Source organism: Amblyraja radiata, chromosome 8 (genome assembly GCF_010909765.2).
Source record: "Amblyraja radiata isolate CabotCenter1 chromosome 8, sAmbRad1.1.pri, whole genome shotgun sequence".
NCBI classification, from domain to species: Eukaryota; Metazoa; Chordata; class Chondrichthyes; order Rajiformes; family Rajidae; genus Amblyraja; species Amblyraja radiata.
Window position 1 is genome coordinate 39,850,166 of NC_045963.1, and position 15,000 is coordinate 39,865,165.

Here is a 15,000-nt window from a genome sequence, read left to right on the forward strand (position 1 = left end):
CAGGTCCTCAACAAAGTAACTGACGATATTCGTAAAGTTCCTGGCGATGTAGGTAAAGACATACAAGGAAAATGTGAGAGTGATTTTAGCTAACAAAGATCTTGAAGAAATACAAAACATAAAGTTCTCAAAGGTAGTTGTAATGCACAAGATATCAACATGAATATAGAGTTTGTAGCTTGTTTCTTGTATGCACCAGTGACCTCAGCTGGGGTAGAAAGATGTTTTTCACAACTGAGACATATTCTCTGACAGATGGCATAGTTCAACACCAGATAATTTGACAAAAATGTTAGTAATTATGGGCAACCAGGCAACTTTGATCATTTAATGCAGTATACCTATATATTATCATTTTTAACCATATTTTTGTGGTGGAAATACTTGCCTTTTTATGCCTTTTTTTTGGTCAATAAATGCCTTTTTGTAATTTTATTATGCCTTTTTGCCTGCCTATTTCAGAGTTTTTTAGTGCCTAAACATCCTGGCTCTACCCATGACCAATCAAATTTATAATTGATTCAATGGCAGCTCCATATAGTAAAGAATTGTTCCTATGATCACATGATACACCTGACTTCTTGTGATGATTAAGTTGGGAATTGTTCTTGCTTGGTATGGTGAGATCAAATAACAAATCATTTAAAAATATCCCTTCTGCATTGTTCACATGTGCAAAGAGCTAACGCTTCACAATGTTATGTTTGAGTGCTCCAATCAACACACAGGGTGATTGAACCTTAGGGTTCCTCTTACAACAGAAGATGGAAATGTTACTGGAAGAGCATCCAGAACTGAAAGTATATTCAGTTTTTTGAGATATAAAGATTTCCTGTAATCTGAAGCAAAGTGCACTGCAGAGCATGTAGTTATCTACAATGACATGCTACACGTTAACTGAGCAGATGAAAAATACGTTGTCTTGCCTGAGGATGACTACCAAAGTAATTTGGTGCTGTATGTCGTTTTCCCTCCCAATTTACATAAATATCTGCCCTATTCAAGTGCCAAGCAGTAGACTCACAATATAGTGTGACATCAATACCATAACATTGAAAGGATGGGCTATTCCCATCTTTCACACCAATACCAAAAGGAAAACTTCAGCTATCTCAAATAACCTATGGATGGTTTATCCTAAAATTCCTCAATCTACTTCTAAACAATGCTAATTTTATGATAATGCAAAGTGAAATATAGCTGGGTAAAATGGTACTGACTACAGCCAAATATCATAAACTAATGTGATAGTGTTCCTTAAAAGGGGGAACTGATTAGATATTTGAAGAATACCTGGATTGACAGCACCCTAAAATTTGATTTAGCATGAAAATGTACTGCATCAAGTTATCAGTGTACTTCACTGAAAGCATGGAAAGGGAAGTCTGGCTTTTGGCATTAGCCCAATTAGAGAAGTCCTCTTGATGGGACTTTAATTTTTTTTAGTATGGCTGTATGGTAATTCGAGTTTCACTGTACCTTAATTTGTACATGTGACAATAAACTGACCTTTGACCCTTTAAATTAATTTACCTCCATCCATCCGCAGTCTGGAATGATAATGATTTCACTACCAAACAATTTTGTGTGCATTTCATGCTAATGCACATCTCTTTCCCTCATATGGCAAAATCCCAGCATATCCAACATAAATGTGTATGAAACTGCCACATCATAGAAGATCTCAGAAATATTCCTGATCCTCAACCATAAGCTCTTGTATGTCTAGCTTGTGAGAAACTAACTGAGAGGATCATATGATATTTAGCAGAACATATGCAGAACATAAAATCTTCAATCAATTATTTGGGAATCATTAGATATTCTTATGTGGCAGACTTGTACTCCTGTAGCATCACGCAGTACAACTCTGATGCAGGTGCATATATTCAAGAGCATTTCACAAACACCTGTCAGATTCAGATTCAGATTCAATTTTAATTGTCATTGTCAGTGTACAGTACAGAGACAACGAAATGCATTTAGCATCTCCCTGGAAGAGCGACATAGCAAATGATTTGAATAAGTGTCCGGGGGGGGTGATTGGCAGTCACCGAGGTACGTTGTTGAATAGAGTGACAGCCGCCGGGAAGAAGCTGTTCCTGGACCTGCTGGTTCGGCAACGGAGAGACCTGTAGCGCCTCCCGGATGGTAGGAGGGTAAACAGTCCATGGTTGGGGTGAGAGCAGTCCTTGGCGATGCTGAGCGCCCTCCGCAGACAACGCTTGCTTTGGACAGACTCAATGGAGGGGAGCGAGGAACCGGTGATGCGTTGGGCAATTTTCACCACCCTCTGCAATGCCTTCCGGTCAGAGACAGAGCAGTTGCCATACCATACTGTGATGCAGTTGGTAAGGATGCTCTCAATGGTGCAGTGGTAGAAGTGCACCAGGATCTGAGGACTGAAGTTCACCAGGATTTGAGAATATACTGTCCACAATATATTAGTGAAATATTTGCTATGTAGTGGAGTCCCAAAGCAAAGTGATTTAAAAAAATTGCTTGACAATGAAAGAAAGGAATAAAGACTTGTGAAACTTGTATAAACACTTTCATGAGTCCATATCATCCCAAAGTGCTTTACAGCCAATGACCTACCCTTAAAGTGTATTCACTGCAAGAACATTGTGGCTGGCATCTCATCTATGACATGCTGGGCTTCCATCATTCTGCGGTGATGAAAAAAATTCTGTGATAAAGAAAAAAAAGCTCTAAAAATATTTAGGAGCATTATAAATATAGTTTTTCATTAAACGTGACAGCCTTTTAAATAACTGAAAGCACTAATGCAGAAAACCAGGAGTGCTCCACAACAACTTTGTTTAAACTTTGTTTAAAGAGTTTAAACTTAACACCCAATTCACATCTGTGGGCAGAGGCAGATGAGTTTTACTTTCCATCCAAACATCTTCAAGGGATCTAAACTACCGATAAATTATTTTATCATATATTTATAGCTGGATATTCCAGTTATATTTACTAAGTTCATTTGGTTTCTTCCATCCGTACGCAATTTAATTTTTCTAAACCTCTAATGATGTGGCAACCCCCAATGGAATGCTTATCTATCAAGCATGATTGCAGCTCAGGGATCAATTAAATGGCAGTAATCATGATGCAACCTTAAGCCTGCACAAAAAGAAAGATGCTGTGCAAAAAGTAACGGATACAGATTGATAAGAGTTCTTGGACCAATAAAGTATATATAAAGGGAATATAAAGTGTCAGCCAGTTAGCTGAATATGAGCTTTCTCTGCAACTGACATTATACCATCATTTAAGGTAATCACTGATTGACAAATGTTCTAAGTGTAGCACAAAAATTGTAGAAATTGGAAGCAGTTATTTATCATGGGAGAACAATACAATAGGAGTGAAAAGGCAGAGCACATTAGGGAACTGCGTATAAATGATATTATTAAGTGTTAAGGGACAGTAATAAATCCCATGTGTATTCTACACTTCATTTCCAAATAAAATGGAGACTTATTTAAATCATCAAATTCAAATGAGGTGATTCGGATGCATGGGTGCATCAACCTGTTGCCACAGTGTAGCACAACACAGATAATTATTCTTATAAATCTTCAATAAACACTCTTCCCTAGTTTATGACAAACAAAAAAGACATTATCTACCTCCCCCCTAAAAAAAGGGCCCTTTTCCAATGTGTAACAGCCTATTCCTCTCATAAACACAAGCAATCCAATGAACTGGAATCTTTTATATCACTTGAGTAGTAGATTTCCTTTTTTCATCGTAAACTGTCTTCCAGTTAATTACATGAACTACATTGTGGCAAAAAGTGAAATTGTCCAATTTAGCAGGAAAAATAAAGAATTTTGTCAAAGTAGTGAGAGACTGCAAAGCTCTGAGAAATAGAGACATCTGAGTATCCCAGTGCATGATTCATATAAGATTTGTATGCAAGTACAGCAAGTAATTAGGGAAACAAATAGAATGTTATTGTTTATTGCAAGAGGAATTGAATGGAAAAATAGTGAAGATATTCTTCTGTTATTGAGAGTATTGGTGAAACTACATAAGAATGTTTTCTCTCAGAGGTTTGTGAGTCTTTGGAATTCTTAAGGGCCCATCCCACTTGGCAAGTTTATTGGCCAAGTATTCACATACAAGGAATTTGCCTTGGTGCTCCGCCCACAAGTAACAACATGACATAGTGACAGTTACGAATGACTCAGAAAACATTAAACATTAATAATAATAAAACATTAATGATAAAACACCATTGATTAAGCATGTGAACCAACAAAATACCAGATCAAAGGGAGGCTACAGATTTATGGCTGTTGAGTAGAGCAACTACTCGTGGATAGAAACTGTTTTTATGTCTGGCTATCGCCTTCCGGAGGGAAGTGATTCAAAGAGTTTGTGGCCAGGGTGAGAGGGGTCAGAGATGATCTTGCCCGGTCGCTTCCTGGCCCTTGCAGTGTACAGTTTATCAATGGAGGGAAGGTTGCAGCCAATAACCTTCTCTGCTGATCGGACGATTCGCTGCAGCCTCCAGGTGTCGTGCTTGGTGGCTTAGCAAAACCAGACAATGATGGAGAAGGTAAGAACAGACTCTACGATGGCCGTGTAGAATTGGACCATCATTGCTTGTGGCAGATTGTGCTTCCTCAGCTGCCGTAGGAAGTACATTCTCTGTTGTGCCTTTTTGACTGTGGAGTCGATGGTAGCCCCCCACTTAAGGTCCTTGGAGATGATGGTTCCCAGGAACTTAAAATACTCTCCTTCGCCTAGCAGAGCTGGTCCTTACCCTTAATAACTTCTCGTTTGGCTCCTCCCATTTCCTCCAAATACAAGGCGTAGCTATGGGCATGCGCAAGGGCCCCAGCTATGCCTGCCTCTTTGTAGGGTACGTCGAACAATCCTTGTTCGAGACATACCAGGGCCCCATCCCAGACCTCTACCTCCGCTACATTGACGATTGCTTTGGTGCTACCTCCTGCACCCACACACAACTGACTGACTTCATCCGGTTCACCACTAACTTCCATCCGTCACTAAATACACCTGGACCATTTCCGACACTTCCCTTCCATTTCTTGACCTCACTATCTCCATCGCAGGTGATAGATGTCTGACCGACATCCACTATAAACCCACAGACTCCCATGGCTGTCTAGACTACACTTTTTCCCACCCTGCTTCCTGTAAGGACTCCATCCGCTACTCCCAATTCCTCTGTCTACACCGCATCTGCTCCCAGGATGAGGTGCTCCACACCAGGACATCGGAAATGTCCTAATTCGTCAGGAAACGGGGGTTTCCCTCCCCTACTATAGATGAGGCTCTCACCAGGGTCTCTTCCATACCCTGTAACACTGCTCTCTCTCCCCATCCCCCCACTCTTAACAAGGGCAGAGTCCCCATAGTCCTCACCTTTCACCCCACTAGCCGTCACGTACAATTAATAGACATTTTCGCCACCTCCCTACCACTCACCACATCTTCCCATCTTCCCCCCTGTCTGCTTTCCGCAAAGACCGCTCCCTCCGGAACTCCCTGGTCAATTCTTCCCTTCCCTCACGCACCACCTCCTCCCCGGCACTTTCCCTTGCAACCGCAAGAGATGCTACACCTGTCGCTTTACCTCCCCCCTCGACTCCATTCAAAGACCCAAGCAGTCGTTCCAGGTGCAACAGAGGATCACCTGCATCTCCTCCAACTTCATCTATTGCATCCGCTGCTCTAGATGTTAGCTGATCTACATCGGTGAGACCAAGCATAGGCTTGGCGATCGATTCGCCGAACACCTCCGCTCGGTCCGCATTAACCAACCTGATCTACCTGTGGCTCAGCACTTCAACTTCCCCTCCCATTCCGAATCCGACCTTTCTGTCCTGGGCCTCCTACATGGCCAGAGCGAGCACCACCGGAAATTGGAGGAGCAGCACCTCATATTTCACTTGGGCAGTCTGCACCCTAGCGGCATAAACATTGACTTCTCCAATTTCCGGTAGCCCTTGCTGTCTCCTCCCCTCCTCCCCTTCTCAGCTCTCCCTCAGCCCTCGGGCTCCTCCTCTTCCTTTCTTCTCCCCACCTCCCCCCACCCTACATCAGTCTGAAGAAGGGTTTCGGCCCGAAACATTGCCTATTTCCTTCGCTCCATAGATGCTGCTGCACCCGCTGAGTTTCTCCAGCACTTTTGTCTACCTTCGATTTTCCAGCATCTGCAGTTCCTTCTTAAAAACTTAAAAGACTCCACAAGATGTGACTGTGGTGTTGTTGATGGTGAGTGGGGTGAGGGGAGGGGGAGCTCTCCTAAAGTCTACAATCAATTCCACTGTCTTAAGAGCATTGAGCTCTAGCTGGTTGCGACGGCACCAGGACGCCAGCTGTGACACTTCCTGTCTGTAAGCAGATTCCTCCCCATCCTGGATCAGTCCAATCAGGGTTGTGTCGTTCGCAGACTTGAGAAGCTTGACAGAGGTGTCTGTGGAGGTGCAGTCATTGGTGTAGAGAGAGTAGCGAAGAGGAGAGAGTATGCAGCCTTGCGGATTGCTCCTATGCTGAGCGTTTGCGCGTCCGAGGTGCTTTCCCAGCCTCACATGCTGCTTCCTGTCTGTCAGGAAACTAGTGATCCACCGACAGAGGGGTTCAGGCACAGTCAACTCGGAATGTCTGGAGTGTAGTAGCTCTGGCACAATGGTGTTGAATGCAGAGCTAAAATCAACAAACAGGATCCTCGCATAGGTCCCCTGGCGGTCCAGGTGCTGTAGGATGAAGTGCAGGTCCACGTTGACTGCATTATCCGCAGATCTATTGGCTCGATATGCTTGGCCAGCACAAGCCTTTCGAGTGTCTTCATGACAACAGAGGTCAGTGAGACAGGCCTGTAGTCATTAAGACAAGTAATCCTTGCCTTTTTGGGTACAGGGACAACAGTGGAGACTTTGAAGCAGGCAGGGACAGTGCATGTTTGCAGGGACTGCTTAAAAATGTCTGTTTATTCTGGTGCCAGCTGTTTGGCACAGAGCTTAAGAGTAGAGGGGGAAACATTGTCAGGTCCTGGAGATTTCCGGCTTTTTTATACTCTGAAAAGCCTCTCCATCTCCTCTATTTTTATTGTTGATGATGGAGAAGTGATGTTGTGCTGCTCGGAGGCTGTGGGTGATAATAATAATAATAATAATAATAATAATATCTTTTATTGTCATTGCACATCAGTGCAACGAGATTTAGTATGCAGCTTCCAACCGATGTAAAGAAAAGTAAAATAAATAAATAAGCTGTGTGACGTGACCGTCTGAGGGAGACAGTCCAGGGGGGATGGGGGGCACTCAGCAGGGCCGGTTCAGAGCCGCTATAGCTCTGGGAATAAAGCTGTTTCTGAGTCTGGAGGTTCGGGCGTAGAAGGCCTTGTAACTTCTGCCGGAGGGAAGTAGATCGAACAGTCCGTTACAAGGGTGTGAGGAGTCTTTATGGATGTTGACGGCCTTCCTGAGGCACCGTGTGTGGTAGATGCCCTCCAAGGCTGGTAGCTGTGTCCCAATAATCCTCTGCGCTCTGTGGACGACGCGCTGAAGAGCTCTCCTCTCCGCCTCCGTGCAGTTGAGATACCACACAGAGATGCCATACGTTAATATGCTCTCTGTGGTACAGCGGTAGAACGTTGTCAGCAGCTGTTGGGGCAGACCAGTCTTTTTTAATAATGTCCTCAGGAAGAACAGTTGTTGCTGTGCCTTCTTGACCAGCGCAGCGGTGTTGGTGGACCATGTGAGGTCCTCTGAAATGTGAGTTGGGTGTGAAGTGGTGATTGGAGGGGGGTGGGTGTAGAAGGGCCCAGTCTTTGCAGAATGAGGTCAGACTGTGAGTGGGTGTGAAGTGTTGGTTGAGGTGGGAAATGGTCCAGTCTTTTCATACTGGAGTCTTGCCTTAAGTAGGTGTGAAGTGGTGAATGGGAAGGAGAGGGTGCAGGGTTCATCCTTTGTAGACTGGGGTCTGGCTATGTTGGTTGGGGACAGGGACGGGGACGGGGACGGGGGGGGGGGGGAGGACGGGGGGGGGGGGGGGGAGGGGAGGAGGGAGTACCAGGGTTATATTTCTGATTTTCAAACTTACAGTAAAACTCATTCAGGTCGTTGGTCAGCTGACCATTGTCCAAAGAGCGGGGGGCTTTTCTCTTGTAGCTGGTAATTTCTTGGAAGCCTTTCCAAACTGAAGAAGGGTCACTAGCTGAGAACTTGCTCCTCCACTTCTCAGAGTACCTTTCCTTGGTAGCTCTGATTCCTCTTCTCAGCTTGTACTTGGCCTGCCTGTAGAGGTCTGCATCCCCGCTCCTGTAGGCCTCCTCTTTAGACCATCGGAGCTGTCGGAGTTCTGCAGTGAACCAGGGCTTGTTGTTGTTACTGTCCTCGCAAAAGCTGACATATGATGATACAATGTCCGTATACTCATCGAGGCTTGTGGTTGCTTCCCTGAACATATTCTAATCCGTGCAGTCAAAGCAGGATAGTAGGTTCTCAATGCCCTCGCTTGTCCACCTTTTTGTTGTTCTGACCACAGGCTTAGCAGCTTTTAGCTTCTGCCTGTAGGTCGGAATAAGGTGAACTAGACAATGATCAGAGAGACCCAGACCCGCCCAGGGATCAGAGCGATATGCGTTCTTGATTGCCGTATAACAGTGATCGAGTGTTCTCTCCCCTATGGTGGAGCAGGTAGCATGAAGTCTGTATTTTGGAAGGTTACGGCTGAGGTTAGCTTTGTTAAAGTCTCCCAAAACAATGACCATGGAGTCCGGGAAGTCACTCTCTACCCTCATTACTTGGTCAGCGAGTTGCATTTGCACCTCACGTATGCAGGCTTGGGGAGGAATGTAAACTCCAGCGAGAATAAAGTGGTTAAATTCCCTCTGAGAGCAGAAGGGTTTGCAGTTTATAAAGAGGGGTTAGAACCCCTCAAGGACGGTTTGGGAGAACAGACATTTGACAGTATCGTGATGTCGCTGCACCAGTCCTGGTTGGTATAGAAGCATATTCCACCGCCTCTTGATTTCCCCCCTGCCTCCACTTCGCGATCCACCCTGTGAAGTTGGAAGCCAGCCAGTTGCAGCGCGCTGTCCAGGGTCGACTCACAAAGCCAGTTCTCGGTGAAACACAGGGCAGCAGCTCGAGAGAAGTCCTTGTTTGTCCGATGCAGGAGTTGGAGTTCGTCCACTTTGTTCTTGAGAGAACGTACGTTTACCAAGAATATGCACGGGAGTGGCATGTGTGATCTTCGTCGCCGGAGTCGGGCGAGTGCTCCAGAGTGTTTCCCACGGGTCCTCCTCCGTCTCAAGACCTTGAACCCAGCCACAGCCCCGCCGACGAGTATGTCCAAATAATCCAGCGTGTGAGAGAAATCCGGAACAATGTTTGGAGGTACTGTATGTCCGATGTTTATGAGTACCTCTCTTGTGAAAGTAATCTTTGTAGGGTTTTCACAGACGACACAAACACATACATGTGTGTGTGTGTGTGTGTGTGTTAGTTGTCTGTGTGTTGTGTGTGTGTGTGTGTGTGTGTGTGTGTGTGTGTGTGTGTGTGTGTGTGCGGTGTGTGTGTGCGTTGTGTGTGTGAGGGAAGGAGATAAAGGGGGGAGGGAGAGAAGGGAGGAAGGAGAGAAGGGAGTGAGGGAAGTAGAGAAAGAAGGGACGGAGGGAAGGAGAGAAAGAAGGGAGGGAGGGAAGGAGAGAAGGGAAAAGAGAAAGGAGAGAAAGAAGGGAGGGAGGGAAGGGAAAAGAGAGAGGAAGGAGGGAGGGAAGGAGAGAAGGGAGGGAGGGAAGAAGGGAGGGAGGGAAGAAGGGAAGGGAAGAGAAGGGAGGGAGAGGGCCAGTGGCGGGAGCGGATGCCGGTGTCCGGGCGAACGCGTGTCTGCTGAGGCCGAGGTTTGTAAACGTTGCTCCAAACCCCGGCCCTCCCTGTATTGTTCACCGCGTCTCCCCGGGGAGAGAGAGGGGTGCAGCAGGGGCCGTGTGTGTGAAGCACGGCAACTGGAGGGGCGGGATCGCTGCCCTGGGACTGTGAGCGGTCTCCCACTCTCCCCATTCTCCATTCCCCCTCACCGTCTATCCCTTGCTTCGCCCTCCACCCCTCTCTCCCCCCTCCACCCGGGGTAGATCTACCCGTGCCGAGAGTACATTACTCCAACGCGGGGCCCAATTGGGAGCTCTCCGCGGCCCAGAGCCTCCTAATTGGCCGCTACAAATCAACGAATCAACCTACCAGTCAGCGCCACCAGCGCTGGAATCCAGTGCAGTGCCGCCGCTGCTGAAGCTAGCTAACGTGGAGGGAGAGTGAGGCAGCGTCAATTACGTGGGCTGAGCCTACGTAATTGACGCTCGCTCTCCCTCCACTGGGCTCAAGACACGCCCTCTCAGTGAGGCAGATGTGATCGCTGCCTCTCCTGGTGCTATTTCATTCCAGTTTTATGATGAGACCAGGGAGCACAAATGTAATATATCTATATGTGAAATAAGTTACCTGGACTATGGAAGGTGAGAACATGTAATGAAGGGGTTTACAAACATTACATTGGTGACATACATAGAGATAGTAACAGGCACACGCTTATTGCCCCTCAATCTTCTAAATTTTAGCGAGTACAAGCCGAGTCTATCCAGTCTTTCTTCATATGAAAGTCCTGCCATCCCAGGACACAGTCTGGTGAACCTTCTCTTTACTCCCTCTATGGCAAGAATGTCTTTCCTCAGATTAGGAGACCAAAACTGTACGCAATATTCCAGGTGTGGTCTCACCAAGACCCTGTACAACTGCAGTAGAACCTCCCTGCTCTTATACTCAAATCCTTTTGCTATGAATGCTAACATACCATTCGCTTTCCTCACTGCCTGCTGCACCTGCATGCCTACTTTCAATGACTGGTGTACCATGACACCCAGGTCTCGTTGCATCTCCCCTTTTCCTAATCGGCCACCATTCAGATAATAGTCTACTTTCCCGTTTTTGCCACCAAAGTGGATAACCTCACATTTATCCACATTATAGAATAGAATGTAATTTATTGTCATTCAAACCTAGGTTTGAACAAAATATCATTTCTACAGTTTAACATTACAACACAATCCAAGACCCACACTTAACACAGTTTTACATAAACATCCATCACAGTGAGTCTCCAACATCTCCTCACTGTGATGGAAGGCAAAGTCTTTATCTCTTCCCTTTGTTCCTTCTCCCGTGGTCCAGCAGTCCCACTGCAGTGTCGAGGCGAACTGGGGCTCCGATGTTAAAGCCCCCGGCGGGCGATGGTAAGTCCTGAGGCCGTTTAAGCCACGCCGGGCGATGTTAGGCCCCGGCTCCATGTCCTTAAACCCGCGATTCCAGCGGGAGAAGTCGCTGTTGCGGAGCTCGGAAAAGCGGTCTCCCACAAGGGACCTGCGAGCTCCCGATGTTCCCGTCCACCGGGTCTGCGGCCGGTGCCTCCGAACTGCATCTGCCATGCATTTGCCCACTCACCCAACCTATCCGTCACCTTGCAGCCTCCTAACATCCTCCTCACAGCTAACACTGCCCCCCCAGCTTTGTGTCATCCGCAAGCATTCAATTCCCTCGTCCAGATCATTAATATATATTGTAAATAGCTGGGGTCCCAGCACTGAGCCTTGCGGTACCCCACTAGTCACTGCCTGCCATTCTGAAAAGGACCCATTTACTCCTACTCTTTGCTTCCTGTCTGCCAGCCAATTCTCTATCCACATCAATACTGAACCCCCAATACCGTGTGCTTTAAGTTTGCATACTAATCTCTTATGTGGGACCTTGTCGAAAGTCTTCTGAAAGTCTAGATATAACACATCCACTGGTTCTCCCTTATCCACTCTAGTCACTACTAGTCACATCCTCGAAAAATTCTATAAAATTTGTCAGACATGATTTACCTTTCATAAATCCATGTGATTTCACCACTTTCCAAATGTGCTGCTATCCCATCTTTAATAACTGACTCTAGCATTTCCCCCACTACCGATGTTAGACTAACTGGTCTGTAATTCCCCGTTTTCTCTCTCCCTCCCTTTTTAAAAAGTTAACCGTGACACCTGGTTCTGGAGTCCCCCAACATCAGGAACATTTTTCCTGCTTCTAGCCTGCCCAATCCTTTAAGAATGTTATATGTTCCTATAAGATACCCTCTCATCCTTCTAAATTACAGTGAATACAAGCCCAGTCGACCCATTCTTTCATCATATGTCCACTTGCGCTCGGTCAACGAGATCTAATGATTGCTAACCATTTTAACTTTGATTTCCATTCCCATACTGAGTTTACTGTCTTGGGCCTCCTCCATTGCCAGAGTTAGGTTACATGCAAACTGGAGGAATAACACCTCATATTCCGCATGCATAACTTGCACCCCAAGGACATGAAGAGTGAATTCCCAATTTTAAGGAAACTATTGAACCCTCCCGCTGTCCCTCCTCCCCCTCTCCCCCTTCAACTGTGTTCCACCTGAACTTGCCTCTATTTCTCACCTCCCCCTTCCCCCTACATTCTGTCCTCTGGCTTCACAATTCTTCAACACTTTTTTGTCAAACATTCTGCCTTTTCGTCTCTGGCCGTTGTCCACCACATGCTTATCAAACCCTCCTTCTGCTGAAACGCCACCTATCCATGTTCTCCAGAGATGCCACCCTGACCCGTTGAGTTACTCCCAAGACTATGAGTCTTCCTTTACATTATAAACTGGGTTTGCATAAATAATGTTTAGTCGATTACACCAGTTCTATATGCATAACGTGTATTTACTAGGTGATCACTATGAACAATGTTTTGCGAGTTAGAGAATAAATTATTTTAAATTGTTGTTTTATTTGTATTGATATTTAACGAAATCCCAATTAATCACGACTCACCCAGCACATTCGAAGTCATTCAGCTCTCTGAATCTCAATACCGTATTATTGCGTTTTCTGCCTATGCCTTTCAGTCGAACTTTTAAGTCTTTAATTTATTTCGATTTTTCAACCGCCCTCGCAGAATTACAGAATTCACAAACTGATGTGCACACATATCTGCTCCAGCCTTGTATCCCCGTTGCAATATACAGGACAGGGCAACTGTACTTTCTACCAAGGTGAAATAGAAATCATGCACATGTATCACTAACATTGTTTGGTAAACAAGAGTGCAAGCTCTTTTCAAGTGTGTAAAAAAAACTCAGTTTGATCTTTTGTGTTTTTTTAAAGCCGTTTCACCGCTGATGGGTGGTGTGACAGTTGTGCCTCCGCAGGGGAGGAACAAAGAAAAAGAAAGAGTTCGAAGCACAAGTGTGGGTCTGTAAAAAAAAGACGCTGCTTCGCCAACACAATAGTTTGCGGTGCAAATTCCTGCAGAAATATGCCATACCCCGAACAGCAGGCCTGGGGCAATGTGGAATTAGAGGGGTGCAGGCAGGCAGGTGTTGGTGTGGGGCAGCGGAGGGATAGCGGCCACCCTCCCGGTGCTGAGGCCGCCTGCCTTGCCTGCTCCGAGTTGTTGTGAGCTGGAGGCAGCGCCGAGCACAGCACAACCGACAGCAACTTTCGCCGCTTTCCTCCTCCTTTCACCCTACAATGCCCGGAATGATGGAGAAAGGCTCGGAGTACCTGGGCAAAGGCCGGTCGAACGGCACCAAGAGCCCCGCCAGCGCCTCGTCCAATGGACATTATTCCGAGGAGAGTGGCAGTGACGACGAGCACGGTGGTAGCCTCGAACGCTATGCGAAAAAAAAAAATCAAACTTCTTTTGTAGCCCTTGGAGTCTTTTAAACCATGACTTATTCGATATCGGTAACTCGACGCTGGTCAAGTGTTATGTTGAATCATACTTACGGGTGATTTATTATCTTTTTTTTTGGTTATTGTTGCAGATGTCGGAATGCGAGTGGGCTCTGACTATCAGGCATCCATTCCAGAATTTAACCCGGGTAAAGAATCGTCTTCATCACTAATAACCGTGTTAACACTGCGGGGTGGGTGGGTGAGTGGGTGGGAGACCTATGCGAGGTCGTCCTCGTCCTCCTCCTCGGTGGTTTACGGGCAGTGAGTGAGTGAGCCTCGACTCACTGCAAGTGCCTTCTCCACCGCCCCTGGAGGGCGAGACGGGACGGGAGGGGGAGGTGGGCTGGACGAAAGTTGCTCCGTGTTGAGCTTTATAAACATTTGAAGCGGGAGGGAGCCGGGGTTGGACGGGAACGAGCGGTTTGAAGCCGCCGTGAACCGGAGCGCGTTTGGTGTTGGAAACGGTCTCTTTAACTGGGCTGGCACATGCGCGGTGAGTCGGGCCGTGCCCGGAGCGAGGCTCGTGCTCCGGGGCTGCTGGCGATGCCGCCTTATTTGTCCCAGGATCACCCTTCCTTCCATACAGTTGCATGCCATCTCTTGCAAAATTGTACTTAAAACCATAGGTATGCGCTGCATGTGTCTCCCCTAATACACCCCCCTCCCATGCAGTTGCCAAATATCCGCAGCTGACAAACTATTTCGGTGACGGGTTTAAAAAAACACACACAATGTAAACAAAAAGGCTTACACTTGTGTGCAACCATTTATGCCACTTTTTGCAGCCAGTTAAATACTTTTTAAGTGTAGTGGTAGAAACTGAGACTGCACGCTGCAAGGTTCAGCAGCCACCTATGTAGTGATGGTCGGTTTTTATGGTTGATTGAGAATTAAACAACCTTGAATGAAACGACTAAATGTTTCAAATTTGTAAGTGTGAGAGATATTTTAAAATAACATGTCTATGAAATACTATGAACCTGTATGATGGTTTGCATTCGTATTGGGCTTGTGGTCTGCATTCCAGTTTGTTAGATTTAAAGCTGAAAATAATAATAGCTATAGATGTATTGTATTGGCATTTTCTCACAATACTGATAGTATATACATAATGCCGGGTTTAGTGTAAAGCCATTGAAATTGTCTGAAAGTACAAACTTCATGATCATTGCAGCTGTTCAGAAAACCTAATTGGAGAGGTATCTACCATGTGCTTC

The 15,000-nt window shown here is 46.1% G+C and overlaps 1 protein-coding gene and 1 long non-coding RNA gene across 5 annotated transcripts in view; one reads left to right on the plus strand and one right to left on the minus strand.

Annotated features, from left to right (window-relative positions):
- LOC116976088 overlaps positions 1 to 13,966 on the minus strand; it is a 53,167-nt gene extending 39,201 nt beyond the window's left edge. The window contains exons 1-2 of the long non-coding RNA XR_004412872.1: positions 13,835 to 13,966; positions 2,599 to 2,689 (exon numbers count right to left, since the gene is read on the minus strand). This is a non-coding gene — a long non-coding RNA (uncharacterized LOC116976088). The remainder of the gene's footprint in view (positions 1 to 2,598; positions 2,690 to 13,834) is intronic.
- Positions 13,367 to 15,000, plus strand: part of rcor3 (REST corepressor 3) — a 35,103-nt gene continuing 33,469 nt past the window's right edge. The window contains exons 1-2 of one of the 4 annotated variants that reach the window (XM_033025620.1): positions 13,367 to 13,706; positions 13,873 to 13,929. In XM_033025620.1, coding sequence (XP_032881511.1) covers positions 13,577 to 13,706; positions 13,873 to 13,929 — 187 coding nt within the window. In that variant the 5' untranslated portion in view covers positions 13,367 to 13,576. Of the gene's footprint in view, positions 13,837 to 13,872; positions 13,930 to 15,000 lie in introns of all 4 variants that reach the window. The other 3 variants (XM_033025618.1, XM_033025619.1, XM_033025621.1) reach the window with 3 other exon arrangements.